Source organism: Vulpes vulpes, chromosome 11 (assembly GCF_048418805.1).
Source record: "Vulpes vulpes isolate BD-2025 chromosome 11, VulVul3, whole genome shotgun sequence".
Lineage (NCBI taxonomy): Eukaryota > Metazoa > Chordata > Mammalia > Carnivora > Canidae > Vulpes > Vulpes vulpes.
The window spans coordinates 67611116-67635477 of record NC_132790.1 but is presented as its reverse complement, the minus strand read 5'-3'; the positions used below and the strand labels follow the sequence as shown (position 1 = coordinate 67635477).

Genomic DNA, 24362 nt, shown 5'->3' with positions numbered 1-24362 from the left:
AATTAAAGCCTCAAACACAATGCCAAAAATACCACTCAGGAAAGAAGAACAGAGAAAAGACCAATTCTCAGTTTGTTTGATTTTAATCTGACAGAGAAATCATCAGTACATTAAAATTTACATTTAAGGTAATTGATTGTCTTCTGATATGAGGAATGGGGGCTTAACATAAAAATTAAGTTTAATTTTGGGAAAATATGAAAAGTTAGTTGTTTCTTGCTGAATTTATAGCCTAAAAATAGCATATGCATTTGGTCTAGTCTGTACAACCTGACTTTTCTCCACTGATTTAGTTATTTCTTTCACTATGCTACAATGACTATGCAAGTCATGCTTGCTCCCTTTATTCCTCCTAGAGGGAACATTTTTTTTAAAAAGTCAACTTTGATGTAACCCAGAATTCTCAAGAAGAAAATATTGTGATACAAAAACACACTATGTTCAGCACCATGGATGCAAAGACTAATCAAACTAAAGAACAAAACAAAACAGCACAGAAAGAGAAGATGGCATACCACCCCCCATTCAATTACCTGAACAAGAAGAATTTATCCCAGTCATGGTAAAATTATTATTGCTTAATTCTCTGACATCATGCTGAAGCATTTTCTAATAACTCCATTTGATCCCAGGCTAAAACTATTGGGTAATGTCCCAGGATATCTAACTAAAAATCCACACCAACAAAAGTACAGGCAGTTTATAGGCTGTGGTGTTCCTGACCACAGAAATTGATACACTGATCTGCCTTTATGGACTGATAGAGGTAAACCACAAAAACATATAGTTTTTTTTTTAATTTATTTGTGATAGTCATACAGAGAGAGAGAGAGAGGCAGAGACACAGGCAGAGGGAGAAGCAGGCTCCATGCACCGGGAGCCTGACATGGGATTTGATCCCGGGTCTCCAGGATCGCGCCCTGGGCCAAAGGCAGGCGCCAAACCGCTGCGCCACCCAGGGATCCCAAAAAACATATAGTTTTATTTCACCAGTCTCATGCTCAATTTAACAATGTTATTTCAGCTTTTCTTGACTAACTATACTAAATTCCTGTTCTTCAAATGCTCTCGGAACCAGCTCTTTTATTCTCCATCTGGTTCCATCAATAATGGGTTAAATAAAACTAGGACACTTGCCAAAGAATAACTTTAAGAAGAATTGTGCTTTTGCCTTCCAATACAGTAGAAAACAATAAATAATTATATAAATTTTTTAAAAAAAATAACACCCTCTCTGAAATGCCCCAAATAATCTGGAATCCATACTGAGGAATATCAATGAAGAAGGGGTGAGGTCTATAGGATGTCTGGATGACTCAGTTGGTTAAACAATTGATTCTTGATTTTGGCTCAGGTCATGATCTCATGGTCCTGTAATGGAGCCCTGCTTTGGGCTCCATGCTCAACAGGGAGTCTGCTTCAAGATTTTCTCTCTGGCCCTCCCACCACGTGCTCTCTCTTAAATTAATTAATTTTTAAAAATTGGTGAAGTATAAGATATATGAGAGGGCAGGTGGTTGGGTAGGCCAGAATAAAGAGGTCTCTTGCCTCTTTCTCATTAATATTGGCTCCAATTGTCACTATCTTTAATATTCAAATTACTACATGACAGTAATTCAAAGGGGATTGTAAACACTCTGAAACTATTTTTAAATTCCATTAAAAAGTATTACTAGGGAACCCTGGGTGGCGCAGAGGTTTAGCGCCTGCCTTTGGCCCAGGGCGCGATCCTGGAGACCCGGGATCGAATCCCACGTCGGGCTCCCGGTGCATGGAGCCTGCTTCTCCCTCTGCCTGTGTCTCTGCCTCTCTCTCTCTCTCTGTGTGACTATCATAAATAAATAAAAATTTAAAAAAAAAAGTTTAAAAAGTATTACTAAAAACAGTTTGGAATTTGAGAGCTTAGCCTTTCTCCATTGATTCAATTATTTTGTACACTGTCAGGATCCATCCAAGCCACATTGACCTCCCTTTCTTCCAACCAGAGGGTGGTGTTGCTTTCTTCCCCTCCTTCCACTTAGCCTTTCTATCAGGGCAAAAAAACCCAGGGAAGGGTTGTGAGCTAACATTTAACAGCCGATTTGCAATTTGCAAATTATGATCTTGGACTGGAACCATCAATAACATCTGTGAGACTGAGTATCTCTTTGGAAAGACATTATCTTACAAAAACGTGAAAAGAATCTACATCTCTAGGCAGCATTCACCTGGGACCTGTTTCCCTTGGCAGGAAGAATTAGGAAGCAAATCACCACTGGTAAAAAATTTGTTGTATCCCACCCCTTCCCCAGTCTTAAATCTAACATTAAAATATCACTGTTCCCTATTCTTTACATAATCATAAGATGACTTATGCAGTTGCTCTCAATAGCAAGGATAAACAATGGTTTATACAGTGGTAGTCTGTATTGGCTACTTAGTAAATAGTTTTTAGGGGCCTGACCTCAGAGGAAGTACTCAAGATATACTTAAACTATATAGAGATGCTTACAATTTGGTTGGGAAATCTAACCAATATATCCAAATCTCAACAAACAATATAAGAAAGTATATAATTATATGCCAAATTACATGGTATAGACTAGTATTATAAGAAATTTGATTAAAATCCAGTGAGCACTTTTGTTATAGGATAACCATGCAATTGCCATGCAACAAAACAAGAGAAGGCATGTACTCCAAGTCACTTTGGCAATTGTAAAATTTAGTATTAATTGCTTTATGTCAATAACTAACTTGAAAGTAAGCTACTGAAGGTTGCTCATGACAAGGACTGGAATATTAAGCCATGCTCTCTGGAATACTTGGATGAAACACTGACTACTTTATTTAGATCTGACCTTTATGAACAAAAGTCTTAAATATAAAAATAGCTTCTCAGTCATCTAGTAAGAAAGCATAATTAAGAACAGAAATCATGAAGTGACAATTTCTATTCAAAATGCAGAACGTATGAATTCCCATCTATCAGCTCAGTGCTTGGCTGTTTGATGCTGAGAAATGGAAAAGTTAGCAAGGGAGAGGGAAATGACAGTGTTAATCCAGTCAAATTAGGCCATACTCTAGGTCAACATTACATCTGCACTTTAAATTTGGGTTTGATTGGTGTTCCCCAAAATTCACATTTGACCCATGCTAATGGCATACATATTATTAAAATGTACTCTGTGTACTTGACAAAGGATACATTTCTCATAATATGTTTTGGTATGATTTAGTTTCCACAAATATGTGGTACCATGTCTCCTACTTCAAGAGGAAAGACTTGTTTTTGTTGTTGTTGTTGTTTTTTAGATAAAACACCACATATTTTCTGCCTTCAAAACATCCAGTTGTTAGATGGACACACAACAGAACCAACCAATTATTTTTAAGCAACTGGAGTCTCCGAAGAAATGGGGTACTTAATATAGCATAACCTTACATAGTAAGTAGATTGGATATAAAACTTTCCCAATTCTCTTTTCTTTCTATTGATTATATCACAGAGTAAATTAGTATAGAGCAAGTGTGTCATCCCCAATTCTCAAATAGTAACTAATATTCTTTCATAACAAAGAAAAGACCTTAGGATAAGTAGATAATAATATCCACTTAGAATTTAATAATATTGTTTTGCTTATACTTCATTTTATAATTGCCATCTATTTTTGGCAAGTGATTCTATATTGGTTTCCCATTTGTAGCAATAATATAAACTCTCCTTTAACTAAATTTAAGTTGAGGAAGTGAGTCAAATTAAGGAAACCTATATTAGGAAAATAGTAGTACAGATGATACTCAGATATGGTCAAACTTGTACAATGGTAAATCATCAGTGATCAAAATTAAGAAATAGAGGTAAAATATTTAACATGTTAAAAATGTGCATTCGTTCATTCAGTCCATGTTAGTGTTAATAGCTTCATCCATACAAGATAGAAGTTCCTAAGTTTTCATTTCTGTTGGTGAAGAAGTGCATGTATCTGTATATGGATACATCATATGTATAAAATAGGCATAAAATAAATTCTTTACCTAATCTAGTTAGTATCAAAAGACAGAACAGAAGGAATTTAATAGTGTTAACTTGAAATGGTTCCATAGTTTACAGTTCTACAGGAGTTTGGAGGTGCATTAAGTACTGCTGCATCACCACAGTATGAACCTAGAAGTTCACATTAGGAGTACCAGATAGAGAAAATCATATTACAATATAGCCACTTGTTACTCTAAAATCATAGCTCTCACCGTATTTTCTGCCATAGCATATGGAAAATGATGTTTACATTCCAGTTATGGCCCTGGGAACACATCCAGGTTTTAACAAAATTCTTCCCTCCCTGATAATTTTTTTCCGGAATATTTAGACAATACAAGGCTGTGGCTGTTGGTTATACATAATGTTCATTTCGATCCAAAAAAGTGAAATCAGATGTCAAATAAATTAAAATACATTAATATAGGATGCTTGTAAAAAAATAATCATCTACACATTTCAGTGCTTTACCTATTCTGAGTAACAAATATTCAAGATATAAGTTACAACTGCCCAGACTAATAGTGTCTCATGACACATTGGTCCAAACTTGTTTCCCTATTGTTGGAGAGCTCTATTAATGTTACCTTTTCATTTTCTTAGTTAGGCTAGAGACACAGAGGTAACAACTGGAATGCAGCATGATTTGCAGATGAGGTAAGCTAAGTGGATAGCCTGGTTCCAGCTGTTTGTGATTTGATAAAGTAACAATAGTCCAAACTTAGCCACCACACTTTAAAAAGTATGACTTCTGTATTAAGCAGAAAAGTAATTTTGCACTAAGATGGATAAAAATAAAGATTTATTTTATTCAACAGCAGAATAACCCATAAGTACCAACCCAAATGTTCTCCTATGCACTAATGTGCCTACAATATTAGTAGAAACATAGCTCCCTTATGGGTGCATGTCAGCACTCACTGACAACATTATAGAATATTCTATAATATCTGCCACAATATTTTTAAAAATTGAATGCTCTAACAAACTAAGTCTAAGAAATATATGTAAACTGTGCTATAATGCAGTTAGTTTGTTTAAAGGTCAAGAGATCAGACAAATTTTATGGACATAAAATAAGTCTTAAACTGGGCTAATTCAACATGCCCTTTAGGAAAAGAAATTCCTATTATGAATCACAACAGAGCTGTGAGTTGCTTACATAAATACATTCTTCTGTCCTTGCTATTATAAAATCAATTAACAACCATTTTAGCTTCATGATTATGTTATGTATGAACTTACCTTATGCCAAACAGCATGGTCAGCATGATAGCTATGGACATCTTAATAACAAAACCACCTTATTGCATCTATGAGGGTATAAATGGCCCCAGACTGTCAGTAACTCTTCCAAAGCAAATTTAATAAATACGAAGACACGGACTAATCTTACAGTAAATCAATTCACATCGCTTATGTTCACCATAGGTGTTAACTCTACAAAAGAATATGAATTAAGGAAGCCAAAATGAAAACAGCATTGAGCAATATTGCAAATTAACCAAAATAGTAAAATAGAACTATATACTGAAGAGTCATATATTCACACATATGTTAAAAGCACAATCACCATACTTTTTCCCTGAATTGTCCAGGTTTAGCTAACAGTTTAACTATTACTGTTGTACTTTGGTCCTCTTTAATAGAAATTTGAAACATTAACTAGCACACTCTGTTTTTCACCAAACCATTACTATAAACTTTTATGTTTTAAGAACCCATAATTTTTAAATTATTAGAAAAACAATGTGATATCATATTGTTTTAATCAAATACAAATAGAAATAACCAAAAAATACTATCTGTGTCATAATAAAGGAGATGGACCAAGATAAGCTTAACTCCCTCATATTATATAAGTTATAGAACCTATAGGTTAACCTATAGGTGATAGGTTTATATAAAGCTTATAGAAATATGAATATAGAGCACCTGGGTGGCTCAGTCGGTTAAGTGTCCAACTCTTGATTTTGGTTCAGGTCATGATTTCAGGGTATGAGACTGAGCCCTGTGTTAGGTTCCAGGCTAAGTGTGGAGTCTGATTAAGATTCTCTCTCTCTTCCTTTCCCTCTGCTCCTCCCCCTGCCCCCTTCTCTCTCTCTAAAAACACACACAAAATATAAACATAAAAGTTACCATTTTTTTTTTTTTGCTAGTAGGTATGCATTTTAAGCACAAATAATTTAACTGGTTAACATCCCCACCAAAGCAGAAATGTAAAAAATAAATAAATAAATAAAAATTTAAAAAAGCAGAAATGTAAATTTTAGAAAAACAGCCTATAATATTTCAATCAAATAAGTGAACACAGAAAGCATTTTGATACTGTTAAATTGCCAAACTAATAACGGTTGACAAACAAAATGAAATTCTCCTGCTGTTTGTATTAAAATTACCTCCCAAGCATCATTCAGACATTTCAGGCCCAACTATAATTCTGTGTTCGCCCATTGTATGCTTGACATCAACTTGATCTAATAAGTACTACCATGATCTTTGAGATTGCGAAGAATCACAGCGGGAAGGCTATGGGACTGCCACCCCGTCACTAACTCGGCCTCTAGCTCCTTAATGTGGGCCCTGAGCATGAGGGGTGGTACTTTCAGAAGCAGGTCAAGAGGCAGCAAAGCTGAAGAAATAAAAGGGGGAAAGATATGAAACTGTAACATAAATCACACTGCATATCAGAGAGGCATGCGTGAATTTGTTACTGCCAACACAGAATTACCTGGTCTTGGTCTGGATCCAACTCCACCAGTGAAGTCCCTGAAAAGAGAATTAGAGGCTGTTAGAGGACTTATTCAACTTGGATTTGACTAACATTGACTAAAAGCCTATATCTTCTATGGTTTAAATATAAAAATTTTAAAAAAGATTATCTTCCCTCCAGATGCTCTGAATAGCTTAATAAAGAAGAAAATAAATGCATTCAAACCCACAACGGACCTCGCATTCCATAGGCACATGGAAAAACCCTGTCTCATCACAGTGCTTTATAAAAGCTCTAAGAATGATTAAGAGCCTATATTTTAGCGTTTTGGGAATTTTCTTATTATACTTAAAATCAAAATGATGATGTTATATTAAAAGTAAGTATTTAGAGGTACATGGGGAGCTCAGTCAGTTAAGCACCCAACTCTTGATTTCAGCTAAGGTCATGACTTGGGGTCATGAGATCAAGCCCCAAGTCCAGCTCCATGCTCAGTGGGGAGTCTGCAGAAGATTCTCTCCCTCTCCTTCTACCCCTTCCCCCTGCTTGTGCTCTCTCTCTCTCTAAAATAAATAAATAAATCTTTTAAAAAATAAGTGTTTAAGGGCACGTGGGTGGCTCAGTCAGTTAAGCATCTGACTTTTTTGCTCAGGTCATGATCTCACGGTCATGACATCAAGCCTTGCCTCAGACTCTGTGCTCAGCAGGGAGTCTGCTTGAGATTCTCTCTTTCCTTCTTCCTCTGCCCCACCACCCAACTCTCTCTCTCTTTAATATAAATAAAATAAGCCTGTAAAAATATGTTTAAAATTTTGCATGTAGTGTTTTTCTATGTTTTGTTCCTGTTGTCTTAAGAAAGAAATTATAACTCTTTCTATGAAATGACTTTTGCATTTAAGAGGATGACATATTTCCTTAAGTTTCCAGTGTTATTAACATTACTTGTTTGCCTTGCCCTAAGATTCCAGACTTCCTGATCATTTTACATTTTTGTTCTCAGAGCCTTCCACCCCATGGAGGTGGCCTTACAGCCTATCAGGGCCAGCTGTAAATACGTTCAACTTTGTTCTTTCCACTGTTATCTCGAGCAAATTTCTTAATAGTTATTTTAGGATGAAATAAGAAACATCTGTGCCCTGACAAGTTATAAGAACTATATTAAATTGAATGCAACAAAATTTAATGCAAATTTCAGTCCAACAAAAACATACTGAACATCTCATCTCCTACATTCAAGGCACGTGATAGGTATTTGCTGAATAGGAATGAAGGGAGGAACTTAAATACAAATAAACATGGCTAATAAATCTCTCAACCTAACATTTTCATTTTAAGCATAGAATTCTTGATACATAAATGCAACACATACCCAAGTTATGAAGCAAAACAAAACTGGCACTCATTTGCCCACTGCCCAACTCTAAAAACTGGTACTCATTTATCCACTGCCCAACTAGAGTTCTAGAATAATACCAAAATCTTTGCATCCAATGGTAAGTTCCTTCCCTATCCTCTTCCACTCCTCCTAACTACCCCCCAAGCCAGCTATCTCCTGATCCCATTATTTTCTCTGTCCCTTTCCCAGTCCAAGTTCTCAAGTCAGTGGAATTTGCCAGTCTTATACAGTTAATACACTCTCCCTAGTTCTGGGATAAGGGCCATGTTTACAGGAAAGACAACAGGTAACTCTTGCCCTCAGAAAGTTCAAAGGGGTTCATAATCTCAGTAGTATCCACATATGGGCAGAATGCCTCCTGGCTGAGCCGAGGAGCAGAACATCTGTTCTAGCACCTCATATCCTTGCTTACATTGATAAATCACAGCACATGGAAGTGAGTAACCCTGTGCCTTAGCCTTCTAGTCAGGTCTAGCACTGTCCAACAGAAATATAATGCACACCACAAACATATGTTTAAATTTTCTGGGAGCCATATTTTTAAAAAGTAGAACCAAAAAAGTGATGTTAATTTTAAGAACATATTTTATTTAACCAAATATATTGAAAATATTATCATTTCAGCAAGCACTAACTATAAAAACTAATGAGATATTTGACATTGTTTCATATTTAAATCAATAGTAAAATGAAATTAAACAAGTCTTTCCTCAGTCACGCTAGCTACATTTCATTTCAATTGTTCAAGATTCACATGTGGCCAGTGAACTCCATATTCAATAGTGCATGCCAACCTCTTCTCTGGAAGATGTTGGTCACTGTCTTCATAAACATTATGACCGAGGCTAACGGTCATGCCACATAGCTGCTAAGCCTGCAATAACTCTTGGCCTATCTTATATCTTAAATGGTGAATTATAATGTAACTCATGGAGATCTTTTACTCCTAAGGTTATAGGTACTTTTGATAGCTGATAACCACTCATATGCCGAATTAAGTAGATGACTATTCCAGGTGTCCTGGAGAATCCAAAATTTCAAACATTTTTACGAATTAAAAAATGGGCTAGAGATGTACATGAAACAGACTATCCTGACAATGCTGAGCTGCTGCCAACTTTGCTACTCCTTAATATAATTCTAAATTCCTCTTGAATGAACTTTAGGGGATCTTTAACCTAACCATCACACATTCATTCAAACAATATTTATTAAGGGCCTACTATGTGGAGAAACTATGCCAGACAATAGAGAAAAGGTGGTGAAAAGAAATAGTCCCTAGCCTTGGAATTTACAAGCTTGTAGAGGTATGGAAGAAAAACTGTTAATTTCTCTGGAGATTATATCCTGGATCCTAAGAAAGAATAGTCATCTGAAATTTCCAAATAGAACAGACTCATTGTAGCCAGAAGTGACAGCAGTTAACTATATGAATGCTGGGGCCACAGATGGGACAAAAGATTGAAATTATGCAGAGCCTGAGGGAAGTCTGCCTCTAGACTGAACTGGATTGAGTGCTTATGTCCAATAGAGCATTATGGCTGCAAAAGATAGTTTCTCATGATTGCATAAGCTGGAAAACAGAAATAATTTAACATAAAGAGAACATTCCAGAAATGTTTCCTGGTGAAAAGGCTTCATATAATGAAGCTTGTGTCCTCTGAAACTTTTGAAATGGGAAGTAATTAATAGAACTTCAGGCTGATGAAACAGAATTTCAGGGGAATGGAAGGTTTCAAAGGATTTTAAAAGGTCATCCCTTCCAACTCTCTTTAGATCTGGGATGATTTCATCCAGATTTTATAAGCCAAAGCAGAAACTGAAATGGATTTGGGTGTTAGCCTACAATTTCCACCCCAAACCAATTATAGGTAAGGTGAAGACTGAAAGTATTAGGCTTTGCAATTTTTTAAATCAACTTTTCACTGAATGCCGGGTAAATTATTTGGATAATTATTGTGTCAGAGGAGTCCCGGCCATGAGGGAGACAGAGTTCTAGAATTTTATATCTTGTAAAATTCTTTTGAATATGCTCTGAATCAAGGAAATATTTTCACATGTATGGGAGGTGCATTACATAATTTAGTTCAGTTGCGAAATGTATTAGTACTAGCTGATGTTGGTAAAAAAGGAGAAATATTTAACATTATGAAATGAAAGGGATGACTTACTGTATTAAAACAATGCCTTCTGAGGCTATGGTAATCACACCATCTGAGCTAACTAGCACTTCACCTCTTGGAAGTCTCTTTCAAGTAGTGACATTCATAAACATGTCCTGTGTGAAAGAACAGCATTATGCAGGGTTGAGTTCTCCTGTCACCTATCAATAATGTTAACAGAGATGATGTCACTCCAGGAAAGGAGAATAGTGCCCCTGTGGCTCTCCACTCCTACTCCAATAACAGCTAGAAACAAACAAGCAATTAGCCACATAAGTTTACAACTTGCACAGAAAAGGAATAAAGCAGTCTTACTGATAACAAATTATTTCTGTAAGACTGCTTGATTGTGACATAGGCAGATAGTCTAGGTTGATTCTGGCAAGTAGTGATCAAGCAGTAGTTATTTAATTTAATTTAAGTAAAACTAGATGTGGGTTATGAAAAGGTGAAGTAGAGAATACCCACAGGTCAAAATAAGCCAAACTTCTGCTAAAAGGAGGCAAGATCTGTAGGTCCTGAGGTTACACAAAGGTCTTTTTGGTTACATATATGATGCTGGATAATCTCAAACATCCACATTCACCTTTGATGTGACTCAAAAACTAGAGTCAGATCACATCCTTGAATACAATTATGCATACCCTGATTTATCAAAGAAGTTGTGAACCACAGGCATCTTCAATACTGCAAACATCCGATGCCTCATACCAACCTGCTAACTATACCCTGTTGCCTTGGCAACAAGATGCAAGCAGGCATGGAGAAATCTTGTTGCCTGAGCAACAAAATCTTTAAAAAACAATAAGGCCTTAAGCTGTGGCTATGGCAAAGGCTTATAGGTTCAAATCAGTAGGTGGGATTTTAGTCCTATTTCAATGAAAGATATAGAATTTTTGCTAACAGTTATTCACCTATTAATTAACAAGTATTTGTGGGCTGGCACCTGTGTGCAATCACTGCACCCTGAGAAATGCAAAGATGGATCAGGTATCATCTGGTATGTGCCAGTACGCAAAAATAAATATTAATTGAAAAAATGAATGGTCTTAAGAAAGCCATAATACAATGGCCAAAGCTTACTAGGACTGAATGTATGAAATAATTAATGAGGTTGAAGCCCCTGAATGCATTCTCAAGTTCCACTATATAGGATAATTTATTTGTAAATTGAAATAAAATGTTATAATTCACTGGATTAGAAGCATCTATCTATCAATGTACTGAGACTATAAAATCCAGATTAGAAACTGGTAAAAGTCAATCCCATTCTTAATTCTTTCCTGAAAAGTAGCAATGGAGGCAAGAGATTTTATTAGATCATTTAGATCACTGAAAATGATTAAAGTTAGAAATTTCAAAGGAAATCCTAATTATTGATTTTTTTGGTTTCTTACTAATCCAGCTCTTGACTAACTCCATCAATGTCCACAAAACATCAAACAGCAACAATAAGGATATTCATTTAATATGATTATATCAAAAGAGATAGTATTTTGTGACAGATGGCTATGAAAAGTGAATTCTTCTTTCTCTCTTACTCCTTATGATTTCACAGATGTACACATCAAAATAAAAGATGATTTTCCACAAACTATCATGTACTTCAACCTTTCTCAATATATATGTGGAGTTCAAATCTCTAAAACTAGGAATGGAAAAATGGTATAACCACTCTTAAAAACAGTTTGGTAGTTTTTTAGAAAGTTAAGCACACATCTGCCATAGGTTCCAGTCATTTCACTTTTAGGTATTTACCCTAAATTTATTTATGTATTTATTTATATTTTTAAAAATATTTATTTATTTGAGAAAGAGAGAGAGAGAGAAAGAAATGGAGAGAGCATGGTGGGGAGGGCCAGAGGGAGAGGAAGAGAGAGAATCTCAAGCAGGATATTCTGAGCACCCTGAGCACAGAGCCACATGTGCAGCTTGATCTCAGACCCTGGGATCATGACCTGAGCCAAAATCAAGAGTCAGTTGCTCAATCTACTGAGCCACCCAGACCCCTCAACCCAAGAGTTTTAAAAATATGTATCCATGGAAAGACACAAATGCTCATCACAGCTTTATCTGTAATAGGCAAGTACTGGCACTCAAATGTCCATTAACACATGAATAGAAAACAAACCATGATAAATCCATACAATGGACTACTGCTTCACAATAAAAAGGAATGAACTATTAATATACTATGAAAACAATATGGACAAATCTCCAAATAATTATTCTGCTTAAAAGAAACCAGACAAATAAGAGTATATACTGTATAATCTCATTTAGATGAAATTCTAAAATGCTGAGTAATCTAGAGTGCAACAAGCAGATTAATGATTGCCTGGTGGGGGAGAGTTAGGAACATAAGTGAAGGTACAAACAGACATGAGGACATTTTTAGGTGAATATGTTCACTATCCTATTGTTATTTCATAAGAACATAAATATTCAAAATGTATCCAAATTTACATTTTAAATACGTGCAATTTATTTTGTGGGAATTATACCTCATTGAAACTGTTAAAACTTCTCACATTTTCATTCAAAAAGTCATTCAAATAGACTATCACATGACTTGTGAGCATTTGTTAAAAGCATTTTATAAAAAATATGCCATAAAATTCATTTTTGTCTGCCTTTCGTTACTTACTAGGTGGAACTTATTGTTAGTCAATTCTAGTTATCTCATGGTTCTACATCCTCAGAGAGCTAACCGGTTAGCCTTTAGTAGAATGATTCTATTGCAATTAAGGCAGCTACTTGGTGACACTCAGATTGATAAACATCTGTAAGAGTAACCCAAGTGACACTCCTCTTAATGACTCTTCAATAACATACAAAGAAGTAAGATGTAAAGTCAAATGTCCATTCTAGTAAGTCAAAAGCCTAAAAGAAAATTATACTATGTGCCTATACATATAGTATGAATAACCTGATTATTGTTAGGAAATGTAGGTCAAAAAGAAGCTCCCAAGGTCTACTTCTGTAGAATGTAAAAAAATGCTACATTTGACATCTCCAGATTTTCTGGGGGGTCAAGAATACTCTGGGAATGGCTACATGGATGGCAACTTGGTTGGGGAGATATCATGTCTAGAGACTTGGAAATGGAGATTTGGAGACTCACCTCTGCTTTGTGAATGGCTATAGTTCCAGAGCTGAGGAATGGGGTTCTCTTTACTGATCTGGCACCTCAGCTTTCAGTTTGGCTTTTAGTACTTTTGGTGATTTGGGGATGGAGGCCTGAGATTCTGGGGAGGAGTTTTGCAAGGAAAAGGGCCCAAAGGAATTATTGGCTGATTTCATGTCATTTCTGCTAAGTAGTTCATAGAAGGAACAATTACTTCTAAGAGTTGAGCCTGGAAAACATTTCATCATCTAGTAATGTCTTGGATCACCAGGATGCCCTCCAGTTCTAATAGGATGTTTCCTCTCACCAGCCTTGATACCAGTATTTCTCTGAGGAGAGCAGAAGCTGCCTTTCCTAGTTCCATTTGCAAGTCTATGCCAAGTTATCAGGGAGGTACTTTGGTTCTTTAGCAGACAACTGGCTTAAAATCTGGCCCTTGAAATCTAGGGTGACGAAAGTTCAGAATTTATGCTTAAGTTTCCTCTCTGAACAATTTTAGCCAAAACCAAATTTGAATTCTAAGCTCTAGTAAATATGCTCAGGTCAAACATGTACTTACCTGTGGGCTTTTTCTCAGTGAGATTAATTCTCTTATTTTAAGAGCCAATTAAGGCACCCCAAAGAGGAGAGCTGCCCCCGGTCTCAATATAACTGGTCCCCTACTTTTTATATATACAGAAAAGCAAAAATTTCTCAGGCTTGATTTTCTATTTATTTTTATTCTATTTCATAGCTTTGCTATCTTGTTTTAGGTTCTAACTTCTATTTTAGCATCTAAATATTTTCTATTATGTCACTTTGCTCTTTTCTTTTAGATTCTAACTTCTCATTTAGCCTCTAAAAATTTTGCAGGATGGCTTCACATTTCACATAGGTAAACCAAGAAACCCAGAAAGTTCCTAAACAAGTTAGATTGCAAATAACTTTAGATTTAATGCCTTTTAATTTAGAGAATTATAAACACATTTTAGAGTTGTCTTCTTTTAATTTAGAGAAGCTCTGGGGATTACTTGGAAGGAATTAAAAAGTCATTAATCTCCTCTCCCCTCATTTGGCATGAATCATAGGATGTCTTTTTTCATCTCTTCTCTCCTGAAGTCTGCCCTTATTGCCCGGTTACACTCTGAGTTCCTTGAGGGAAGAGAGCTCGTCTTAAACTAATCTGTGTTCCCTGATGGGGTGTCACACAGAACCACACATGGCACAGCTTTCAAATGTTATTTTAGCACAGGTCTTATTTACCTATGCACCTTCCGATCCATCAAGCTCAACATTTGGGCCAATTTCCATTTTGCACCTGTTGACTTGGTCAGTAACCACAAGTTAAAGGTGTTAATGTAATTACACTCTGTAATATTTCTTTTCAATGAGTTTCAGATTGAACTTCTCTTGTCTGTTGATTCCAGTTTACCCAATTTGCTAGAAAATGTTTAGATAATGACTAGCTTTTAAAAGCCATTTCAAGCTCTAAAGTATATAAAACACACGTTTCTTTTGTTTCTGAAGGGCTGGACTTCAACTGAATTCTTGCAAATAAGACAATTTTCCATGATTCTTTTTTAGAAAAAAAAGACTAGAATTACTTAACAATTCCAAGATGCCTAAATTCATCTAATTGGGAATTCCCACTTTAATATAAAATTCTTTTAACTGAGGAGTAAAATCCATACATCATAATGTACTTTTGTACCAAAATATTTGTTTTGCATTTCTTCTATACATTTAAGCAACTTTATTTCACTGAATAAAGTATCCACTAATGGAAAAAAGCCTTTTGGTGATGTTCTTAAAATTATAAATAATAACAAATCTGGGGATAGCTAGATTCCAGAGGGTGCTTGCTAATTATTTTACAGGAGAACATGTGGGACATTTTCCTATATAAATGTTGTTCCAAGCAGTTGGATAAAATTCCATATCAGCTCACGAAAGTCCACTGAAGTCATGAGTGGTTAAGATAGAAGCTCTGATGCCAGAGTTGAGGAGGACAAACCTACCCTGTGGTACCATGCCTTCAGACCCCCAGCACCAAAGCCACATCTCCCAGCCCTGTCTCCTCACTGGCTGAGCTAAATAAGCAAAAGCTCCCATGGCTCCAGGCTCCTATGTGTGGTTTTCTCTGTGGAAAGTGCAAGCAGAGGTGGTGGCTTAAGGACAAGAAGCCAGAAGGTAGGAAATGGGAGGAAACTGCAAGCCTGGGAAATTCCTTGTAATTCAAGTCCCAAGTCCTCCAAATGCTCCATTCTGATTCTCCTTGGGATTTGGGACTGTTTCTCTTTCCCTTGCTCTCTCCACTACTTCTAACCATCACTTCTCTGCATATTGGCCCATTAAAAAATGTGTATGCTTCCCTCAGTGATCCAGATGGTATTTTATGCTGATAGGTTTTCATTGGGTTTTTGTTACTAGCAACACTAGAAATGAGTTAGGAAATTGAAAGGCTTCATGCTAACCCTTTCTGAACCTTACTTGGAAAAAATTCAATAATTAGTGGTGCTGTATCTTTGACTAAACAAAAAATGATTTTCTGTATGAACCCCCCTTTGCCACCTAAATGAACCCCTCAGGATTTTGCTATGCATGTTCTTCATTCTGAAATTCATCCTCCTAGCACCCTGGAGCCCAGAAGTGGACAAGAGTTCTATTCTGGCTGCCCAGGACCTCTAACCTGCTTCTCCAGCAAAGACCCCCTAATGGACTTGGAGGGGCTATCAATTGAGGAGCTCAGCTCTCCCTGATGCAGTAAATTGGGTCCTGATTCAACCCAAGCCACCCTGACTCTCTTGCAGAGGACAATGAATCCTGAAAAAGGTGACGCGTGGATAAACAAACCAACTGGGAGCCCCTTCATCCCAGCATCAGTGCCTTTCTGAGCCTACCAACAGTGTGTCCTCCACAGATTTCAGGGGCTTGTCTGGCTCTTAGTCCTTCCTAAGTTTGATTCTCTGAGTTCCTCATTATGTGAGCCTCCCAGAGCCTTCTAATGAATTTCCCTGTTGCACAAGTTAACCTGAGTCGGGTTCCTTTGCCAGCCTCCAGAAGTCCCAACTGCTAAAGCATACCACAGCTTAGTCTTTTGTCATATTGCACACAGCTACTTCCCCAGCCAGGATCACCCATGGCTCCACTGCCTACTGATTGGCACCACCCCCCATGCACTTGTAGGCATCGCAGCCTCAACTGGGGCCTTCACCTCAGAGCTATTTGGCAGGCTGTCTGCCTGTCTCTGCTCAGTTGTCTGCCCACCTTTATTGTGCTTCTTCCTACTTGACCACACTCCTGACAGCAGTGAATATCATCTAATAACATCATCTAATAAACAGAAATCACCAAGTATAATCTTTTATATCTGCCTTAATTTTATCTCTGCCCCCCTTTCTTCAGACACAAAGGGCTGTCCCTTCATCTTTCCCAGACCTACTCCCTGGGTTCAAGCTACTCTGTGTACCATCAACTTCTTTTCCCTCTTTGTCTCTCTCCCCACTGCCTCTCTTCAGTCCTATTCACTCTGAAGTCATCCTGATTCAAAGAAGACCCTCTTCCATCAAATGTCCCTCACCAGCTAACTACCCAGATCACTGTTAGCTTCCTTCCCATCCCTGCTTCTGTAATTTCTAAAAGCACCACAATCAGGCTTCACTCCTGTCACCCTCACCCAGAGCCATGGAAACTGCCCTCACAAAGGTCACCAGGGACTTGCAAAAGGCCAAACCTAAGAGTTTCATTTTAGTCTTTAGTCCAAGAGATAACTTGCAGAAATTGTGGGTTGTCCTAAAATAAGTTTCTTTTTTCTTTTAAAACAGAATCCCCCAAATATATTCATCCTCCCTTGTAGCTAGCTAGATGTGTTCATATGATTAAGTTTTGGCCAATGATATGTTGTTAGTAGAAGGGATGAGCACAATGCCTGAGTCATGTCCTTAAAAGGAAAGACCATGTCTCCACTTGCCCTTGCCACTTCCTGCTGGCCAGGATGTGGATGTGATAGGGTCTGAATTTGCCACATTTGCTATGAGGATGAGCCCTATATCCCACGGATGTGGGAAAACAACATATAAGGAGCTGGGGCTCCAGATGACTTCATGAAGCACACTACCTACTTCTCCAGCTCACCCCTGAGCTCTGAGAGGCTCTAACTGCTTCTCTAATGATCACAAAGCTAGATTAGACCCAGCTCCAAGCTTAGTACTCTTTCCAGTATGCTACTTGGTAAACTAAATCAGTGCTGGGAGGGTGGACTCTATCAACCTCTATTACCACATGTCCATGGTGACTTTAGGCTATGAGGTTTTAGTTCAGCCACTAATAATAGCTCTACAGAATTCTGGGAGCTCAATGTGTACATACCTTGTATGGGATTGTCTTTCTCCTCCTGAGGCACTAAAACTTCTCTTTAAAATGCCTGAAACAATAACATAAAAATATCTTGATAATTTCCCTCTGCAAGTTTTTTATTTATCTATTTACTAACTTTTAAAAAATGCTGTATTCTATCACGTGAGCAATTCTACATAATCTGAAGATGGTCTTCATTTATAAAAGTATCAGTTAAAATATAATGTTTCAAATTACTGTTTACTTGACAGGATTGTTTAAGGTCCTTTTTCAAAAGGAAACTAAATAAGGAAATTCTGTTATTAATAGCTAATAAAGTACAATAAAATATCTATGTAATAATTATCCTAAAGCCCTTGCCAAGATAACTACAAGTTACACATGCAAGTTGAAGGGTCCAGCTTTTCCTTCCTCACTTCCCCACTGACCCTCACCACTATTGTTACCCAGAATATACAAAGCTGAATTCATCTCAAAACAGGCAGTAATTAACTGTTTCTAGAATTTGCTACATATGCATGAATATTTTTCTTGTTTAACTTTCATGTTTTCTAATCACAAATCAGGGCATTATATCTAGCAGGCAGGAATTTGTGAAAAAATAGATCAATGTTGGAAACTGAGATTGTCCCCGAAAATCTGGAACATCTAGTCACTATTTTATGGACAATTAAGTTCGGAAAGGAACAAAAAATGAAGCTTGCTCCTTAGAGATTTTCCTTGGATTCTTAGGGACACCATTTTAAACTTTATTTTATGAGATTTTCATAGTATAGTCATTAATGAGAGGAAATTACTTATACTAATTTTATTTCGAATATTTCTACCCATCCTAATTAATACGCCTTCAACTTACTCTTTTTAAAAAATTATTCTTTCTTTAAATTATCTTTTCTTTCAGTTCCAGATTTCTTGAATGAATTGAATTCTATCTTTCCTTATAATCTTTAAATTTTATCCAAATGTGCTTTTCCTTTCCATACCCCATACTCCAGACTACTTACTTTCCAGTTTTAACTTTAGAGTCAAGATTAACTTATGGACCGAATTTACATATCCTATTTATTCATAGTATTAGATCACTAAAATATTTATTTTACTTTAGTGTTTAAAATATAATCTATCCCTTATATTGGAAATAAAATTGTATGAAACTTAGTCTACCCCAAGACTAATTTCTTCTCCAGGTCTGTAACCCCTATAGAATAGATTCATAAGAGGTCACTTCCATTACTCCTGTGATTATTTAGTGTATCTCCAAATTAGTTATCTCTACTCCCCAGTTAGAAGCTGGGATTGCTGGTAGAAATAATGAAACTATTCATTTGACACCTGAGGCATCAGAAGACCACAGCACCAGTTGGCCTCTGGGTCCATAAGAGGGCTAGACAAACCTGTCCTAATTAGCACTGCACTTGGAAAATAAACCTCTGTCTTAAGTATATGATGGTGTTTACCCAACTCCCAAGTGTGATTCCCAAACCATGACCTGCTGGAACCCGCAGGCCAGCAAAGAAAACTTACTGAATGTAGATTCTTTCAAAGGGCTTGAACTGGAGCTGCTAGAGTTGTCCGAAATGTCCAGTTCATCATCTAGCTCTGAGTACATATCTGCACATGAATAAAAGAGTAGAAGAATAAAATAAAGAGTAAATTAACCTTGAAACAGACAAAAATCAAGTGTATTCATGATGTCATCATTTCACTAGAATTACCTTTCTCAATATTTTCCAAGTTGAAGTTCTCCTCCGACAGGATTTCATCACAGGCCCTGTCTTCATCCTTACCACAGGGGGCCTGGAAGCCCTCAGGGGGTAGGTCTGCACTTTCTGAAAGTTCGCTTTTCAGGCTGGCAGCTCCACTGCTGCTGCTACTCAAGCTTGCCTTCTCAAAGGTTTCCTGAAAGAGAAATTCAACTTATAGCAGCCTTTTCTTCCTTCCTTCTGTAGCACCCAAAGCTCATTAGAACGTATATTAAAATCCTTGCTACGTTATTATAAATATTTGCGCTAAAGTACCATTAATAGTTCTATCTACATGCTTGCAGCAGAATTCATTCAGTCCTTAACAAAGTATATCTGCACCACTGGACAAATAAGAATGGATGTGCTAAGATGCTCAATGACAGAGGTCTGTGCAAAATGATAGAAAATGCAGCATTAAGTAAAAGATCAATTAAGCCAAAATTACTCTCCTTTAAAGTATCTTAATTACATTTGCTCTCTGGTGTGCCTCAGTTGGTTAAGCGTCTGACTCTTGATTTCAGCTCAGCTCATAATCTTAGGGTTGTGAGACCAAGCCCCATGTCAGGCTCTGCACTTGGTGTGGAGCCTGCTTAAGATTCTCTCTCTCCTCCATTCCCCCCGTCACCCCACCCGACTCTCAATAATAATAATAATAATAATAATAATAATAATAATAATAATTAGCTCTCTGAATAAATCACGGGGATAAAAGGCATAGCATAGGAAGTATAGTCAATGCTATTGTAATAGCATTGTATAGTGGCAGATGGTAGCTACACTTGTGATGAATAAAGCATAAGGTATGGAATTATGGAATCACTATGTTGTACACCTGAAACTACAGTTACATTGTGTGTCAACTATACATCAATTAAAAAAAAACCACTTCTATCAAATCTCAGCACCACAGAGGGTAAGTAGGGCTTAGTTTCTTCAAATCTCTGGGAACTTGGTAGCAGACAGAGCCAGGCCATGGAGGGAGAGAGGTGAGGTCTCCTGAAAAATAGAGCTGGGGGCAGAGGCTCTGGTGGTGAGCAATGCTCTGTAGAGAGACAGGTCCATGGTTTTTTGTTTTGTTTTGTTTTCAGATATTTTTTCGAAAATGAAACTGACACCCACAGTCACCAGGGGAAGGTTCCTAAAAACTCCACAGGGACTGAATGGAAGGTGAAGAAAATCTAAGATGTATGAGTGACTGGAGTTTGAAATTAACCTCTGAAAGTTTTCACATGTTTCTGTTCACTAAACAAGACAAAAAAAAAAAAAGAATATCAAAGACATTTTGTGCAATGTGAACTGTCCAATCAATTTCTGCTTGTTATTTTTTCCCTGAGAATTTTTTCATTGTGCTTTCTTAAAGCTTTCACCAAGATGCTGGGAGATATTTCTTGCTCTGTTGAAGCTAACACGCAGTTGAAGGGGCATTTTAGTTCTCTTTGGTGAGTCCTCGGTCCAGTGTTCAAAATCTTCCTGCTTTTTTTCACTTAGCATAATACACTCCAGTTCCATCCACATTGAAGCAAATGGTGGATATTTGTCATTTCTAATGGCTGAGTAATATTCCATTGTATACATATACCACATCTTCTTTATCCATTCATCTTTCAATCAGAGAAGGACAAACATTATATGGTCTCATTCATTTGGGGAATATAAAAAATAGTGAAAGGAAATAAAGGGGAAAGGAGAGAAAATGAGTGAAAATATCAGTGAGGGTGACAGAACATGAGAGACTCCTAACTCTGGGAAACGAACAAGAGGTAATGGAAAGGGAGGAGGGCAGGGGTTGGGGTGACTGGGTGACGGGCACTGAGGGGGGCACTTGATGGGATGAGCACTGGGTGTTATGCTACATGTTGGCAAATTGAACTCCAATTGAAAAAAAAATCTTCCTGCTTTTGTGACTGAGCATTGTTCATTCCTGTTTTTTGGATCTACTCTAGTCTGCTACCTTAAATCCCAAAATGGAAAATGTTTCAGATGCCCTTTGGCATTGCTGAATATGTGCTTCTCAGAAATGTTTCCTGTGGTTAAGACTCAAGGGGCTCCCAATGCCAGCTTCAGCTCTTCCCAAGCTAGCCTCTGATACCAAATCCAGGAGGCTCCCTCTGGGCTCAAAACTTTCGTGCCAAGCTTATTCAACTCCTTCCATGCTTTCCTTATTTTTCTGTCCAAGCTCACAGATCCATCTTCCTCCAACTTCCTCAATGGAAGTTAGAAATGTACACAGAAATAATGTAGGCCTTTTTCTTCCTGTGATGTTTTTATTTGAAATAAATAATCTAATGTCCTATTCTAAAGACCACAACTGGATTTATAGCCCTATAGGGACTATACACTCAAAATGTGTCAATGCTATCAATGTTTTAAAAAAAAGAGAGATCAGTTTTGAGTTGATAAAACTCTTTATTGCATGATGCAATTGGATGTCAGAAACCATAAATCTCTAAAACTAGCAAAACTGGAGCAAAGGCTTTGTTTCTTTTTCAAACAGGCATGGATAAGATATTTTTCTTTGGCTGAATGAAGAATGAGAAGAAGCTGTGAGTCTTGATATAAGCATTTTAGATGTTAGGAGCTTTGACTTGCAATCAATACCCAAGAACCAGTTGGGCTGCAAATCAAGTTATTTGCAACCACCAAAATTGCATCCATAAATAATTGGGTGTTTGCTTAACTTCTGATAAAGGGGAAATTCACATTTTGAAAGAGATGCTTCTTCAAAATATGTAAGCATGGAAGGTATGATACAGCAATGTAGAATGTATAGTTGTTTTAGTTTTAAAAACCTCTGTTTCTATAATCTCTTGTAGCAGTTTTTGCTTCAAAAAAATCTATAGAGTTCTTGAACTTGACAATAAATGATATACCACTGTAGACGCATTTTCCTGAGTGTGATTTCCAGAGTTTTTCCTTGTAAATATTTAAGTATCCAACTCATTACCAACTCTCTCCTTGAACTGGGAACTATTTTAGTCCCTGTCAAACACCCCATTCCTTGCACAATGTTTTGTATACAGCATTGCTTAGTAAGTAGTTGCTGTATTGAGATTTAAGGGAGAAAAGGGCCAGGTGAATTCCCCTATGTAATGAGTAGGTTTTGTAGCTTGTGTGTGTGTGTGTGTGTGTGTGTGTGTGTGTGTGTGTGTGTTTATTTTGCCCATTTCTCCAGAATCCTACATCATGATGCTTCTCTAAGAGCTGAAGAGACTATTTGGTGATATATCCATAAGTAGGAGTGAATGTCTCCCTTCCTTGTTCCCCTTTGCACTTATGAGAAGTTGTAAAACTCCATTCATCTGTATTAGAGATGGCTCACCCAGCAAGGATAATATGCCTCTGTAACCCAGTAGGCATTGGCCAAAAGCAGAGATAGTTAAATGTTTTTAACCTAAGAGTTGAGGCCATTAAGGTAGTTTCAAAAGTTGCCTCCAGCAAGTACATAAACCTATTAATGGAAGTTGAGGGTGTGTGTGTGGGGGGGGGGGGGGTGTAGTCTTGGGGGATGCAATTTGGCTGCTGCCATCTTTTGTACTTTCTAATTACTTAAGATTTTTCTAGGAATAGGAGAGAGAGTTAACTAGATTTTTTTTGGCATCTATATATCTCCTAGGAACGGATGGACACATTCTGTGCATCAATATGGCAGCAAGAAGAAGACAATGCAAATCAGACAATAAAATTATCACTGATATGGAAATCATCACCATTATAGGAGACACTTCCTGTCACAGTGCTGTTATAGGCACAATTATGTTTAGCTCGGTTTTGCTCATTATAATGTAATTTTTTATGTGTGCAGCAGATTATAATACATTTTCAGTTGAATAGAAATTCTAACAGTAACAGACTGACATTGCCTAAATTAACTGCAACAGTAGGAAAAGAATTAAGAGAGCCTATTTTATTAAAACTAGAGCAATTTTTTAAATTGCCCGGAATGTTTTATAAGGAGAAAGAAAAAGAAGCAAAAAATAAACATAAAGCATAACACTAACTATATCCTATAGATGCTTTACTTGAGAACCATAAGAATACACTCTTTTGTTCTAAAATAGTCATTGTATTTGAGCTATGTCTCTCCCTAGTGTCTTCTCTTTGTTTGGTTAATAACTGTGACCTTAGACACATAAATGTAGGGCTACCCAGTGCTTGACAGCAATGCACCTGGCTGAGGTGATTTCTTTTTAATGGCAAACCACATTCTGTGCTTTTCATGAATGATAGCACAAAGAAAATCCAAAATAGGAGACAGGTCATTGACTATATATTATTGCGCATAAATTTAGTCCCTAAATTTCAAAGTATTAAAAAAAATCAGCCAGGGGCACCTGGAGGGTTGGGCGTCTGATCCTTGATTTTGTCTCAGGTCATGATCTCAGGGTCCTGGGATCCAGCTCTGCATCCGGCTCCCTGCTCAACAGGGAGTCTGCTTCTCTCTCTCCCTTCCTCTCCCTCTGCCCCTCCCCCCACTCACACGCCCCCCCCTCTGTCTCTTTCTCAAATAAATAAATAAATCTTTAAAAAAGAAAATCATCCAGTGTGGCCAAGAGGGCTGAAGGGGCCACATTGACCCAGGCCATAGCTAAGTGGTCTGACCACTTTAGCAGGTGCCATGAGAGGCTCCTATCTAGGACCTCACTCTCAGACACTTGGTTTTGCCCTACACAACGGTGGGCCGCAAAAGCAAGCTTGGAGCCTGGTCCCTTACTATGATAGCTGGGGATCTTTTAGCTTCAAAGTTGTTTGGTTGACATCACTATCTTTTTTGTTTCTGAAATCCTGAAGCATTTCCCTGCTCCTGTGCTCTGTATATCAAGTAGAAGAGCAATATGTTCAAATTAAACCAGAAAAACTGGTGTGAGA

The 24362-nt window shown here is 37.2% G+C and overlaps 1 protein-coding gene across 18 annotated transcripts in view; it reads right to left on the bottom strand.

The window, feature by feature from the left end:
* NEK10 (NIMA related kinase 10) overlaps positions 1-24362 on the bottom strand; it is a 227458-nt gene that overhangs the window by 43719 nt on the left and 159377 nt on the right. For 16 of the 18 annotated variants that reach the window (XM_026006386.2, XM_072726668.1, XM_026006380.2 and 13 more), the window contains 5 exons: positions 19467-19650; positions 19276-19362; positions 17764-17818; positions 6750-6787; positions 6510-6650 (listed from right to left, as the gene is read on the bottom strand). In XM_026006386.2, the coding sequence (XP_025862171.1) occupies positions 6510-6650; positions 6750-6787; positions 17764-17818; positions 19276-19362; positions 19467-19650 (505 nt within the window). The remainder of the gene's footprint in view (positions 1-6509; positions 6651-6749; positions 6788-17763; positions 17819-19275; positions 19363-19466; positions 19651-24362) is intronic. The other 2 variants (XM_026006383.2, XM_072726672.1) reach the window with 1 other exon arrangement.